General features: G+C 33.7%; 2 protein-coding genes across 2 annotated transcripts; one reads left to right on the top strand and one right to left on the bottom strand.

Moving 5' to 3' along the window:
• Positions 1 to 476: 476 nt before the first annotated feature.
• Positions 477 to 11,293, bottom strand: LOC139694815 (glutamine amidotransferase-like class 1 domain-containing protein 3, mitochondrial). Its single transcript, XM_071593332.1, has 6 exons — positions 10,994 to 11,293; positions 9,383 to 9,523; positions 7,224 to 7,369; positions 2,039 to 2,202; positions 1,862 to 1,938; positions 477 to 1,280 (listed from the first exon to the last, which is right to left on the bottom strand). The coding sequence occupies exons 1-6, from the start codon at positions 11,276 to 11,278 to the stop codon at positions 1,143 to 1,145; spliced, it is 951 nt and encodes a 316-aa protein (XP_071449433.1). The 5' UTR covers positions 11,279 to 11,293; the 3' UTR covers positions 477 to 1,142.
• A 1,056-nt stretch (positions 11,294 to 12,349) lies between these two features.
• On the top strand, positions 12,350 to 15,060 carry LOC139694820 (V-type proton ATPase subunit e-like). The gene is made up of 4 exons (XM_071593338.1): positions 12,350 to 12,489; positions 12,574 to 12,621; positions 13,347 to 13,434; positions 13,885 to 15,060. Exons 1-4 carry the CDS (start codon positions 12,392 to 12,394, stop codon positions 13,909 to 13,911), a joined length of 261 nt encoding a protein of 86 aa, XP_071449439.1. The 5' UTR covers positions 12,350 to 12,391; the 3' UTR covers positions 13,912 to 15,060.
• The last annotated feature ends 1,162 nt before the right edge of the window (positions 15,061 to 16,222 follow it).

Consider the following 16,222-nt stretch of genomic DNA (forward strand, 5'->3'; position numbering starts at 1 on the left):
GTATTGGAAACAAAAACTAACATACCCCAAGTAATTCTCTCAATTGAGAGTGTTTTACTCCATGATGAAATGTAAGGAAATTGTTCCAAATTATTTATGTGTTTGAAATGCAGTGAAACATGACAATTTTTAGCTTGCCAGCATGGCACATGTGCAGATAAAATGATAAATTCAAACAGAATTAAGTGTGAACTGATAACTAATGAAAATAGGGATCAAAAAATATTTTTTTTTTCGAGGAGATTTTTTTCTAAAACTGAAATCCTCATTTTATGAGGTTAATGCAATGTTGTTATTTTGTTGTTTGTTGATTTTTACTTCTTTTGTAGATAATGTGATTTAATTTCTTTCAATAATAAGAAACATGTGCAGAAAAATGCAAACTAATGTATATAAAATGATTTAGTATTACAATGCTTCAATTCATGAATGCAAATTTAGACTGTAGATAATTCATATTTAAATGAAAATAAACATTTTTAAGGTAATAAAATCTGAGAAAAATATATTTGCTGTTTATTGCCCACCATTTTTTGAACTGCCAATGTATAACCCATTCTCCTAATGTTTACACAATCATAAAAAGTATTTATACCACTTACAGGCAGCTGCCTATAGCAATCATCAAAGGCGACGATACAAGTCTTTACATAAATCTTAGCTTATTTAAGACATGCATTTGATGATAATCAAACATTGGTAAGGATTTCATCCCTTACTTTTTATCAACTCAATGTCTTTCAAAGACTCAAAAAGGAAAATACATAAACGGATAAAGAACTGAGAGGGCACAACACCCCCAGTTCACTTTTACCAAAGTACTGCCCAGCACAATCAAAATACATTTATATTTTTAAGATGCCGGCCTTGACACCTCCTATGATTAATCTTTTCATTTGGTTCATATTTATTAATATAATTATTGATTAAATGGCCACATTACAAAATTCAATGGAATATTTTCCCGGCTGCTAAACTGTCCAAATACTCTTTATCCAAACAGTTTGTAAATAATGCATTTGTATTTAGCCATAAAACCCCACCTGAGGCACACTAATTCTCACTCCCATGGGAGAGATCTTACCTTTATTTCAATTAACAGTGAAATACAAACAAATATCACAGTCACTTACTCAAAATTCTCATTTACGCACAAGTCCTATGAGAGTTTTTATCATCACCCCTATTCCATCATATATCTCATGGAATTTTCCTTCATACATAAAAGCTGGAGATGTAACAATTAGGTTTTTCTTGTCCACACATGCTTCCATCACACCCTGAAAACAAGAGAATATAACCTAATTAAATTCTTGACGGGGCCATGTAATTATCATTACATCTAGGAGTACTTCACAAATTATATTAAACACAAGAGACTTAATAAAAGAAGGGAATTGAATTTCCATTACTAAAAAAGAAAGAAAGACTCGTACTTTTCCACAGATTTTATTATTGAATTTGTAAAATCATTCGAGGAGACCAAACTCCAAACTCTTTGAGTAATGCGAGTTCAAAAATAAAATTGCCTTTGGCTTTTTTTCTACATTCATGGAAGTTTAAAATCTTATTTCAAATAATCAATTACTTTTGTCTATTTCCTGACATTTGGTTTTAAAAATAAAATTAATCATTAACTATACTTAAGATGCCTAAGATTTAGCTATTTCATTTTGGTATTTCCTACCTTTGCATATTTAAGGCATATGTAAAATGTTAACTGTCCATTTCAAATAGGTATTCAGTAGAGAAATGCCAAATGCATCAAGGTTCATTTCAAGTTTTTTCTCTAATACAGAGAATGAGATCAAGTTCAAGAATTCTTTTAACTTTCTGTTTGTACAAATAAAGCACTACCAACCTTCATTTCCATTTTGGCCCCCATACTTTTCGCAGCATCAATTGCCCCAGAATGGGGCCATTTACCACTCCCATCATCTTGAAAAAGACATCAATCAGTCAATGTGAAGTTATCACCAACGTGCAAAACAATGTCACATATTTCAACAACACAATAATGAAATTACTACAAACGTACCTGTTTTCCCCAAAGTAATTGTGACACCGTTGATTGTAGCAGCAGCAAGAACAGGAGCAATACAGCAAAGAGCAATGGGTTTCTTGGCAGAGTGAAACTCTTTGATGACACGGCTCACTTCAGAGTTCAATTTACATTTATCTCCATTCACAGCAAAATCACTCCTGAAAATCAATATTTATTTTATAAAATATGAAACTCGTTGAGTAAAAACAAAACAAACCAGAGGAATGGTCCTATACAACCAGAGAGAATTCCATTGACTAGGTACATAAGTAGCACATCTAGATTAAAATATCACAGTTAAATTATTCATTTTTATTAAATAATTACAACTGATGTAAGTAGAGATTTGACTTATACAAGAGGAGAGTGAATGAATACCACTATTATTGCACTGCTTTCCACAATTTTTTAAGACCAGAAAAAAAGACTAAAGCCAAATAAATTGGCAATTTCCTAATTTTTAATCATACGTTTAATTATAAAAGAAGTATTTTATTTCTTTAAAGTAAGTTGGAAGTATGCTTCGTGGTACTCGACTACCGATGATTATGAACCAATGCATGAGAATTTTGAAAATTTTAAAGTTACCACTTTTAAATGAAATTTATCATAAAATTAACTGAAATCACGGATAATTTTTTTGGTCTATTTTTTTCCATCTAATTTACAGCAATTGATAATTAAATTTGTGGTATTGAAGGTTATATAATTACCATTACCTTTCATTTTATACATGCGACGTCCCTCCAATAAATACTAGAACTGAGGCAATAAAAACTTTATTTTGCAAAATTTATTCTGGATCGATTTTGTTCCCTTCAAAGTACTCTCCATCCGTTGCTATGCACTTATTCCATCTTCATTTCCACTGTTTACAGCACCCTCGGAAGTCCTCGGCAGTTAGGCTTTTTAGTTTTCTCGTCGTTTCTTGCTTTATTGTGTCCACATCTTACCAGTGATGTCCCTTTATCACATTTTTGCATTTTGGGGATAGGAAAAAGTGTCAGAGGGCGAGTTCTGGCGAGTAAGGAGGATGATCAAGGATGGCGATTGAATTTTTTGCGAGAAACTGTCGAACAATCAATGCTGAATGTGCATATGCATTGTCATGGTGAAGGATCCATCCATCGTCTTGAGTCATATTTGGTCGCACACAACGCATGTGATCTCTCAAACGCTTGAGAACTCTAAGGTAGAACTCAGCATTTACCGTTTGTCCTTCAGGAAGAAATTCATGATGAACAACACCTTCGACATCAAAGAAAACCAGGAGCGTGACTTTGATTTTCGATCGGCTATTTCTTGTTTTTTTGGTTTGATTTAATCCACTTGAAAACTGATGTTTTCTTCAGAGCATTATCACCGTAAACAGCTCTCAACACATCAGTAATTTATTCATAAATTTTACCGAACTTAACCAAAAACTTGATGTTGATTCGTTGCCCCGTGATTTCTTCAATTTGCATTTTCGACAAACAGTAAAAACAAGGACAACAGAAGCTAACATAACTGGCACCATACGCACAGCTCGACGATCCACCAAGCACAGACGGGCGATTGGGTTTCAGGCAACTAGCACCACTAGTGAGTGGGCGGGGCTACAGTCCGCGTCATGGTCGCTAGATTGCCTCAGTTTGTGCATTTATTGGATAGACCTTTCTATACTACATACATTAAACTCCTATAATTTAAATTTTTTTAATGGATTACTAATTTCTTAGACAAAGCTTTAGGCATAGAGTGCATATCCTATACCTACCAATAAAAGTATATTTTTTACCCAAACAAGAGCAAAAGCAGTACCATATCAAGCAGTAGGCTCTAGATAATACCTTAAACACCTTTGTATTTATCGTTAAGTAAAGGGATAAAAAGGATATTCCTCCTAATAACAATGCTTAATTTTTATATAACTTCTGTTCATTTAGGATTAAGCTAACTATTGATAAAACTAGAAATTCATTAACTGTTTATTGATAGAACATGATTAAAATAGAAGAAAGAATAAATAAACTTATAAAAAAGCCTAAAAAAAATGCATTGTGGCACATATTTCAGCAATATTTCTGCTAAATCTGTCCTATCGCCAATTAAAAAAATGTTTTCCAGTTTTAGAAAGAGTTTAATACAAGGTACAATATCAGTGTACACCTGAAACTTCACTTCAGGATGATAACTTATGCAAGGTAATACCAAATGCCCTATGGTTTATACTTAAATCAGAGGTGCACACAGCCTAAGTGTACTTCACACATTGTTTATCACATGCTCTGCTATCACCAATGTTATTTTTTAATGAAATTATTTGAAATTCCATACTGTACTTTTTTATTCCCTGAAATTTTAATTATCAAGTCATAAAATGTGATTATATAACTTTCTATTTACCCTATTCATCACCACAATAATAGCTCAAATGCATTAAGTAATTTCTATATTTACAACAATTTTAAAGTTAATGGGAAAATTCTGACAAGGGTCAAGGAAATGTTGAAATGTAGTAGGACATAGAACCCCATGATACAAAGCAGAAGAGTTGGGGAAGAATAGCAGGTATTTTAGACAGCATGAAGGGCTGAAGAAGTTATGTGGTAATGAAGAAAAAATAATTTAGGGGAAACAGAAGGAATCAACTTAATTCTGGGGAAAAGTGCACATTTGCTTTTCTCATAATGACGAACTTCCACTACATCGCCTGAATCTGTTGAATATATTCTAAACAAAAGGAAGTTATCACAATACATTGAAGTTGATAGTCTTCACAGATTATTCAAAATCTACCTTTAACAGGCAACTTGCTTCTTGAAAAAGTGAATGAACTATAATTTTCCTAATCTGACCCACAATATTGAATAATCTCTGCCATGCAGCCCATGGGTAGACTAAGGATGGTAATTTCTGACTTAGAAACATCACCTGGTTGTACACACTGGATAGCACCTAGGCATATGTACAGATGAGCAAGCACATTTTGCTTCCTGCAATCCTCTGCCTAGAGTTCATCCATCTAAATACTTTATCTGTTAACCAGGGAAGAGAGAAGACATATGCTGGAGGATAGGGCCCAAGAGGGCGGATGGGAACACAACAAACATAGTATTAAGGCAGATTATGTGGTGATTGTTCTTAGAATGAGGCTTTTCTTTCTTAGGAATAAGAACTTTTCTTCTCTCAGCAAACCAAGATGAAGTTGTTTTCCGACCGCAAAGAAAGAATTTAAAGATTCTGATATGCTTTATGATGGAAAATAAAAGCCTACATCTTCATAACCTAACATTGTTTATGATTTAGACAACTTTAATAAACCCAAATTCCAGGTACAATAAGCCATTCATCGCTGGAGGCCAGTTGGAGAATGATTTGCTTATCCATGTCATTAAAAATGTAGCTTTATCCTTTCAATGGTACCAATATTTTCTCTTCAAAGTAGACATACTCAAAAAAATAAGTTGATTAACACTGAATACACCTTATCAGGCATTTTTGTCATTTTGACATTTTATTAGTACTGCTCTTAAGTGATAGTTCATATATTTTTTAATTGCATAATTTATCATGCAAAAGTGTGTTTGTTATAATTTTAGCTTAATGTAAGTTGCAAGTTGAAATATCTTTAGTTCACCTTCAGCAATGATGGCGATAACATGTGAAGCTGAATTGAAAATTTGTTTCTGCAGGAACAAACCTTCAGTCACCCTACGAAATGCTACAGGTTTATGGAGGGTCTATTCTTCCCCAGAAAACAGCTAGATGAAATTTTTACTCATTTAAAAAGGAGAGAAAATCAATTTCAATGGAAAGTAAACCTAGAGCTTCAGTCACTGCTCCAATATAGGTAAACAATAGCACTGCAGCTGCTACCATGAGAGAAGACCATCCATTAACAATATGAGCACTATCTGAAATATTAAAAATGTCACAGTCAGCCACATGAGGGTAACATTAAAATTGCACATAAAACATGTTTATCCATGGCGGAATCTGCAAAATCTCATTCATCATACAAAAAGCATTATGAACTACATAACAATGGATTCAAATCATTGAAACATCTGCCACATATACCTTATGCATTAAGGAAACAATATCAGAATATTATCAACTTAAATTTTTGCACAGTAAGTTAATCAAATGAAAATGTACAATCACTCTTTATGGAACAGCATTCATGCATGCAAATTAAACGACAAGTATCACTTTATGTATCCGATGGTATTCTAAGGTTCAGCTGAAGTAAATTGCATTAAATGTCACAAATAAATGGCAGATATACATACTAAGAAAAACTTGAAATTAATATTCTTTTGAAAAGTTGGCAGAAAATATATTAAGTGGCTACTCATATTACAACAATAATTTGTACGTGCCTTCAAAAGAATGTCTCATTTTCTCACAAAATAATGCCTTTACTTTGCCTTTAGGAACAATTCAATGCACAAATGGTAAGCTTTGAAGCTACAAGAAAATACGGATTAAGGCAAGGTGTTATAAAGTTGCTATCACTAAAGAAAGTGCAATCAAATTATTTTAGCAAAACTGCCTTTTTGTTTTGCTTGATAAGACAAATAGAATTTTCATTCAATCGTTAAATGTCATTTAATCTAAGTAAATAGGTGAGAACATTTGTATTCTGGATTTTTTCAATGAAGAGGGTTACTCCTCATACATTTACCTATTAAGATCAAGAAATATGTTAGACATCACCCAATGCAGGTAGTCCAAAACCTTAAACCAGAGGGATAACCTTGCCTTGAAATTCTATTCTATGGCAAACTTCTTCATACTGCAAGACAGACTAGCTATAATATGTTCAAAAATGTAATTGAGGATTGGTTGATTCCAAAACCCTTGTATTCTTTGAGTGTATATTTTGAAATGGACTTCACAAGAGTGAAATTATAATACATGTGTACCTCTTTACCATGGTAATGAATTTATGTTTTTCTTTTGACAACATCTATAGTGGCAAGTGCTACTCTTTAATGAATAAAGATTTAATACTAACAAATCTCATCTAGCAGCTAAGGAAACTTTGAAAGAGATACATAGGCAATGGAATCTTTAAGAGGTGAAAACACTCTTCCTGGATTCCAACATTGGACTTCAGTGCAACAAGACGTAAAAACAAATTAGATACTGGTACAGATAAATAGAAAGTACACATCAAAAGAAAACTTACAAGTTTTTGGCTGCTCCAAAACCACCAGGAAACACAACACCATCTACTTCAGACGCTTTTAAGCCACTCAATGGCTTGATGTTTCCACGGGCAATACGAGCAGATTCAACTAGGACATTTCTAGTCTCACCATCAGCTGGTGCACCCTGACATTAGAAATTAAGAATCATAATAAACACAAACACATACAAAACATTTATAGTTACAAATATTTTTTATTTAATCAAGGAAAATATTTACAATCCTGTAGGTTAAACTATGTTCATTATGTATTTTTTCAACCCTCCCATGACTGGGCGGGCTAACTGAGTTGACACAAATAAAAATTATTCGTACTAAAATATATTATGTGTTTTGCATTTCAACATCCCAAGTACGCTCACAAAATACTTTTGTCAAACAATTACTTCATAAATTCAACAAGTTCAATGGAGACAGCAGCAAAATGCATTTTTCAAACCTAGAGTGTTTTATTGAGCAAATAATTATGGTACAGGTCAGTAAAAATCAATGTGCCATTGTTTTTTTCGTTAAGCACATGAAGTCATAACCCAATCAATGTCGACCCTCCTAATGGAATAACCCCACAACACATAGTTGCACAGGGTGAGTAGAGAGAGAACGCAGAATATGAACTGGAAAAGCAAATGCTCCCTATTTTATAAGGTTGGTACCCCTGGTAAGCAAATTTTCTTGTAAAAGTTCCACAGGTATACACATGTATTGGCTTCAAGAAATAGAATTTTTTGGTTCAAGGAACCAACATTTTTACAGGATCGCTCATAGTCTATTAATGATAGTGATCAAAGGAAAACTATTTCTTCTTCATTTCCTACATTCATTATTGAAGAGTGGATTCACCGGCTATTTTGAAGTGTCCGCTATACAACTGTCCACATTCTGCAGCTGAGAATGAAAACTGTTAACTACTAGAAAAATCTCTTAAAATAGGCTAAACTGTAAACCCATATTCAGGGTTACTTTCCGTATCAAGGCCTTAATTACTACATATTACACCATTTCATATTTCCAATTTTAACATTCATTAGTGAATAAATCATTTTTCTTAACAAATGAAATAATGCATTACTCTTTATACTCAAGTAGCCAACCATTTAAGGTAGGTTTTGCATGGACACCAACTGAACACCCCTACATTTCTTAGCCACTATTAACAAGACACAATTTGGCACCCTACATCACAATTACCCCTTCCTTAATTTCACATGCTTCCTACCTCTTCTCAATCCATTCAACACTTTCAGGCATTAAAGGATACTTTTAATTTTATGTTCAAGCATTCACCATTGGAGCAGGGGGGAGGGGGGCACCCATGGTTCCCTGAATTTAATCTTAAATTGAAGGTGTATATATCAGTGGATATTATAAAGTGGTATAGTAATGGTCAGGAAGCCTTAAGGAGTTTTGCATGGCTATAAGCATCAAACATTAACATATGGTAGCCGTCACCGTGGGATTCCAATTTATTAATTTCACATTGGCCATATTTTATATTATTTATAATAATTTATGAAGCTTCACTGAATGCCTGAAAAAATAATCCACAAGTCAATATCAAAAAAATGTTTGAGGAATATATAAAATGAAAAAAGTTGGAATTTGAAAGAAATGATAGAAAGGGTGGAAAATGACTAAATCAGATATTTCTTCTTTCAGCTTTTAAAGAGTCATTCCATGACTAACTTATAAACAATGAGTCCCTATAAAAAATGTTCCAGCAATGGAACGGTACCACTGCATTGCATGCACTCAAAAAATCACATTAAGTATATCAATTTCTTTTTAGTGGTGGACACATTATTGTGCTAATAATGCACATTTATTCAGAATGAGACACATAAATACATCACTAATTCCTACAATTATTAAAGCAAAAAGTTTAATTTGGTCCTGCTGATGAAACATAATTTGACAAGTATTCGCCTAAATATGCTGAAATTCAACATATAGAATTTATGTAAGCATGTACGTCATTAATAATTATTGAAAATAGGAAGTTCATAATTAACAGTTGCTTAGTCATGACATAGGAGTCTTGTAAGTTAAGAAAAATTACTGTGCTGGAAACAGGTTTTTTGTCAATTTTGAGAGCGAAAGCTATTACAATGTGAATTTTTATCTCCAACTACGCATCATACCTTGACATGATTTACAACATGCATTTGCTGTACATCTGGAGCATAGCAAATAGGTTCCGCTCCCTCTCGTGTTATATGAGAAAGAGTGGCACATGCCTCGTGGATTTCAGAGCCGTCATAGACGCCACTACCAGACAATACCTGTAAATTATACAATAACATTAATCAGGTGCAAAAAAATGTACAAATTTTAAATTTATAATACGAGAAAGGACTTCATGAACTGCATACATTAATCTTGACATTTTCTTCTTTCTCCTTCGAGCTCACATTTGGTGATTGTCTACAATTATTAGTTTCCCTCATTTTAGTCACAAGATTCTCGTTTGTCATTTACATCTCTCATTGATTTTCTTTGCAATATAATAGTAATAATTTTTACTGATTATAAATTATTTCTTTCCATTTGCCTATGGAAGATAGCAATAAAACAAGAGAAGTAAGAAAAGACAATTTGGTTTCTTCCAATCTCTCAGCATTTTCCGCTCATCCCATCATTTTACTGGTTTTCCTCCCTTTCTGGTTTCTAAGGATGAATTATAAAATGCTGTTTCTCGGCTATCATTTTTTACCATTACATTCCAGAAGTAAATAAGTGATATAGGTCTTTCGACAACAATGATGATCGTCAAGTGCTTCAAGACGAGTCAATTTTTTCTGCTATGCTATTTAATGTCTCATGTAGACCTACCCATGATGACCATATCAGTTGGAGATGGAGATATTTATTGGGCGAAATTGAGACCAAATGGACCCTTCTTCCATTTAACCCATCATCATATACAAATGGCGTAAGACTTACTGTTACCAGTTAACTCTCAACACCCATTCACTTTTCTTCCATAATTTTCGCTCACGTTGACAACTACTCGAACTAACAGCAACTGAATTTGCAGCATCCTGAACATAAAATACACGTTACTAGTCTATCTGGAGGTGATTTTTCTGGCCCCTAAAGTTTCCTTATAACGAGAATAGCCACTACCACCTTTTATCAAATCTCTATACATTGCCAAGTATCAAACACTTGCCACAACGAATTTACATTTCATGTACCCATCACTCATTTGACTTCAATGGCTGCGTAGGTCATCTTCTTGTTTCTTCTTCGGAGGGATGATTGTACCAACTGATTATTGTATTAAAATTATGATAACGTACCCTATTACAAACGCAATATAGATTGAATGAATCTTTTAGAGAGAATAATGATTTGCTGGTAATTTTAGCTGGCCAACAATAGTGAATTCCTTGGACTCAACACTACATCTCACCTCACCTATGGTATTCGACGATTCACAGATTGATCCACTTCACTCGGTGAAACGACAAATTTTCAGCATGTCATTGTGTCTAATGCATGAATTTGGGGTGTACTAAATAAATCTTACGCAAATATAATTCACAAACGATTAAAATAAAATGTTAATTGCCAAAATTGTGAGATTAGCAAGACTCAGTTCAATCAATATAATAAGACATCTTTAATTATACATGGCAAAAAAGGAAACCAGTCAATCTAATAAAACACTGAATTCCTCAGTTTAATGGCAGTTTCCACACAACTATACTTACAGATTATTTACAAACGAGGAGAAATAATGAACTTACCACAGCTATTTTAGGTGCAGTTGAAAGATGTTGAATCCCAAGACATGATAGACGATGAAAAGCTTCCAAAGACTTAGTCCTGGACAAAAATAACATTTTAACTATTTTCACTAGATTTTTCGAATACCCACCGCTGCACAAGACGTTCTCGCCAATTATTTCTCTCGCAGCCTTCTCAGTAAATAACCAACCAAATTGCAGGAAACAAATGAGTTTAGATTCAATCTCATTTGGTTTGGTTGGGAGTGACGTCACACCGATGTCCCTGAGTAAATTTATAGTCATATCCCCCGCTTAATTTATATGGAGCACAAACAACTGTAATATATGGAAGTTTCAAGTGTTAAATAAATGCTTATATAAAATTTAGCTATGATCAATACGGCTTCCCAGAGTGCCAATATGTTGAGAATCATTTTAGAACTAAGTTTGACAACGTTACTGGATTTTGCTCTCTACCAGCGAGGGAAAGTATAATTTAGGTTGAGAATAGAGAGGAAGGGTATGGCACAGGCCACTTCATAGCGTGATACGGTGATGGAGCTTACTCCTCTTTTGCCGCGACATTTTCCCCGATTATCCATGATCCAACAAGCACACATGTCGCGTCGACCGCATACAATGGCAGAATTTTTGTTGTTGGTGCACCGGGATCATATGAGTAACCGCGATCTCAGCATTACTAGTTTCCTTAAATCGTAAATTATTACTGCATTAGAAACATAAGTACTATTTAAAGAGGAATATATTTTGAAGTTTTAGTATCTAAGACAAATAAAATTATTTCATTAAAGCTTAGTTAGCACTCCTTTTTCCAGCGAGATAAAAAAGACATGCAATGTACATTTACACCAAATATCAGAAAGTGGAAATATGAATATGTCTGAATGAATGAAGATGAATTTCCAAATAATTGACCCTAGAAATATCAAAATAAAAGATGCTTTGGTTTCACATTTAAGTTTTTTTATTATATTATATCGCCTGGTATGGCTTAAATTGACTAATTGTCACAAACATTAAAGCAGCAGAGAAATGAGTTTGAATGATTGATGCTTCCGTGGAAGTGACTTGTCTCATTAGTACTGCCTAACGTGGGATACAAAAATTATAATAGTCCTCCATAAACGTTTGAATGTCTTACAAAAGTGATTAGATTTTTTTGCGAGATAGTTAAATCATTTTTATGACTCGATTCCGACATAGCTTTTGCATTGACTCCAAGTAATGCATTAGAAAACTGCTGTATTTTTTCGAATGCAGTGTAATCCGACCGCCCATTAATGCAAGCTTTTGAAATGGGCGCAGTATCGCATTCTCCGTACCGAACATTATCGAATATCGTATGTCAATTGAATCATGTGATTCCTCTGCTGAAGACATATTGCATTGGTGAAAATGAGTGCTTCTGCTATTCCACTTACTGTCCTTACTTTGTTCTGGATAATAGTAGGTTGTGTTCTACCATTTGTTATACCCAAAGGTCCCAATCGAGGGTAAGTCATTTTTTAACTAGAACTAAATTGTGGCAAATAAAGTGTTCATATCCCGATCATTAAGGACTTGACATTGAATTACAGGTTACTTCAAGTTGTATTGATGTTAACAGCAGCATGCTGTTGGTTATTGTGAGTATATTGTGAAATATTTGGATACATACGCATCTTATTACCTTTAATCTTTATCTTAGCATTCCACATAAATTACACGAAAGTAATGAATTAATACTTACTCGGCTCAAAAAGATCAAGTTATTGTATTAAATAATAGTGAGAATCGTCGTGTACTTTGATTGAAAACTACGACATGTTTCATTAATAATTCAACCTTAGTTGATACGAAGATCCATCAGTGATGTTTAGATCTGCTTTCGATGTGTGACACCCCTCTAGTACCAACGTATTCACGCCTCTTTACGATTTAACCTCGTTTCGTGTATAGTTTTTCGTTAAGGAAAAGGAACCAATCGAAACCCATTCTACTATACGGTGGCAGCCACATTTGTGATATCATTCGTATCGTGTGTAAACGTGTAGGTTTTGTATTCATTTCTTCATGGGCTACTGCTCAAATGTATGATGTAAATTAACAGTTGTGAAAATTCTCTGGAAATTATTATATTTATCCCAATATCTGATTCAACTAAATTATTTCCTACTCCATTTCTCTATACCTTCTATCCATTTCATGCATCCCAAATACATTTTCACTTCCCACTCCTTTCCCATAGGTAACTTTTCTGTCGCAGTCTGCATCCCACTCTTTGTAATACCACCTCTATTCTCTCCAGAATCTCCTCACAAATGCTGGGTTCCATATATATCATTATTGTTGCATCAACTTTTATTTACAGTTGGCTCTGCTGTTACTTGGCACAAATGAATCCCCTAATTGGCCCCAAGCTCTCCAGTCGTACATTAATGCTGATGGCAAAACAATGGGTAAGCATATTTATTCTACTTTAAAAATATTCTAAATGGTTGTCGGTAATTGCATGTTCTCAACTTCACCAAGACGGCTATTTTATGGGACCCTAACCCAAATTCTCTTTCTTGAATTGTTGTTAAAGTGTAAAGACTGGAACTAAGACGAGGTTTTCTCATATGAGTGTCCTCATCAGTGAACACATCGTCTGCATTAACTTAAATTTGCTATGAACCTCATAATAAGGTGCAATTCCTTGCACATGAAACGAATTTCATATATTAGAAACCACACCTTTCTACGATATGATGTGAAAGTTTGCAAGTATTTTTCAGAGATCTTCAATTGCATGTAACAATTTCTATAATTGCTTTGCCCTAATCTTAAAATCTTTGGTTAGAAATGGCTTCAACTATTTAACTGTCCCAACTTGTATTTAGTTAAATGCTATTTTTTTATATTTTCAGGGAAATGGAATTGATGACCTGAATTGATGAATCATCCTTTGATATGTATATATTGGGAGACTTGAAAAGCATTCCACATACTTTTATTTATGTTCACATCGTGTAAATTGAATTCCTTCAGAAGTTCCAAAAGTATTAAATAATGATTTCATGTAAATACACATTAGAATGCATCAGTAACAGCAGATTGTACTGTGGTTCATAAATAAATGTGTATAGTGTTTTGTGTCATATAAGAATTGGTGTGTAATAGTAGGCCACAATAGTTATACACATTTTCGTCTGCTATGTCATTAACAATCGTAAAATACTAATTTTCTATGGGGAAATCGTTATCACTGTAAAGAGTAAATTGTTAAAAGGAAATTAGTATGCCAATTGTATTAATTCCATTGTATCAATTTGTAAATATTCAGTAGTTAATTTTTTATTGAACATGGGCCAAAGTCATATGAGGTAGCTGCTAAGTCCTATGCCGTGTTAGAACAATGAAACTTATTTTTTGCAATGTATAAATTCTCTGTAGTCTTTTATATGGTAGGGTTTCTTTGGAGTATTTTCATTGCTCTTCATTTTCTGGGTTTGTAGACTTTAGAAGGCATGTCATGTGTAACTGTAATTCAAAATTCAATACAGTTCATTGTTATGTATAAAATGAAACTATGTTATTAGCTGATTACATGTAATTATGACCTATATATAATTAAATGCAAAAAGAACACAAACAAAAGCCTGGTGATCAAATAGTGCTGCAATGTGAAACTGACTTTTTTTTGTGGTTTATCATTTCTGCTATTTGGCACCTGTTCTCTCATGTCATGCTCAGTGCACCACTGCACAACCCTTATGTGGATCCTAGATTGTATTGTAAACAGCTTCTCAGTGGTGCTCAAGATTTTGATGCTTATTTGGGATATTTGATGTGAAATCAATGCTCATAGGTATGTATATATATACATATATTGATGGACGTCACCACCACTTGATGTATACAAATCTTTCTTTATGTGCATGTTAACTATCTGAAGTATGTATTGTTAATATACTTCAGATACCATGCAATCATCATTCCCTGGTTCCCAACTCATTCACAAGATATATGGTTGTAATTATCTTTGCATTATAAAATGATCCATGTTAAATATTTGGTTGTACCGATAAAGATCATCTAAAATGCTTTGTTCTACATTTCTGAGTGATATCACCTAATATTCTTTAGTGAAATTGCAAATCTTCCTAAAGGTAAACTCTGGGCCATGTGTTCCTGACTGCATCCTTCTTTCAACATAGATGGGGTGAATCTTAAGGCTTAAGAGTATGCATTCTCTAGGAAAAAAACATAATTTTTTAGTATCTTATAGTTCCTGGTTAACCAATATTCAACTAAAGCCAAACGTTCTTTTAGCAAGACCCAACATTTTAAACACTTATGGCAGTATTGCTATGTATACCATTAGCCCATTACAAAATTTGAAGATTTCCTATGCCTGACTGTGACAAAGACGTACAATTTGGGTATTTTCTGTTCTTAATTACCTCAATAGATTCTTTAAAAAAAAGTATTCACAATTTTTCATTAAATGAAAATAGTAGATTACCAATTTGATCGTGACTACCTTATCACTACAATGTTGAATATTTTATATTCTTTTCATATATATTAGTTTTTTCTGTACAATATTTTCAACTTAACATCTCAGCATCATATAAACAATACTTCTGTTCCATTCAAATGAGATTTGTTTTTTTGCTCGTCACCCCATTTATTTACCACTCATAATTGGACAAGTGACGGAAGCCTTTTTCACAATCAAGAAAATGCATTCGACGGCCAATGCAGAAATTTAGAAACAAACGCGAGAATATTATTTAAGGATTTCACTGGAGTAATTTGAATAAGCAAGCAAGAACAGCATTTGTCAAGAAAGCCAATATATGTCAGCTGACTCACCAGTGACCTGAAGTCACATCAAAATGAATGGAATTAGTTGTACGCAACGCCTATAATTAACATTTTGCTAAGTTAACTGAAATTGGCCCACGACTATCTACCGGTACCGGCCGTTGGAGCTCTGGTTTTTTCAGTCATACCAACGTACATATTTTTGCACGAAGTAACTAAGTAAATCCCCTAAACCATTGCAGTAATCTCACTACAACGGACATATTATACTCAGTGATACTCCCTGTAATCACTTGCACTTGTAAGACCGGGATGAGTTATGTAGTGTATGATATACGGCCCTAGAAAGACATCTACACTGAAGTTAGGCCAGGCCGGAGGTCGTCTTTTACAGCGAAAACTAAGAGGTCGTAAGGAAAACGTTTTCGACAATAT

Source organism: Hetaerina americana, unplaced genomic scaffold (genome assembly GCF_022747635.1).
Source record: "Hetaerina americana unplaced genomic scaffold, ioHetAmer1.1.p SCAF_56, whole genome shotgun sequence".
Classification (NCBI taxonomy): domain Eukaryota; kingdom Metazoa; phylum Arthropoda; class Insecta; order Odonata; family Calopterygidae; genus Hetaerina; species Hetaerina americana.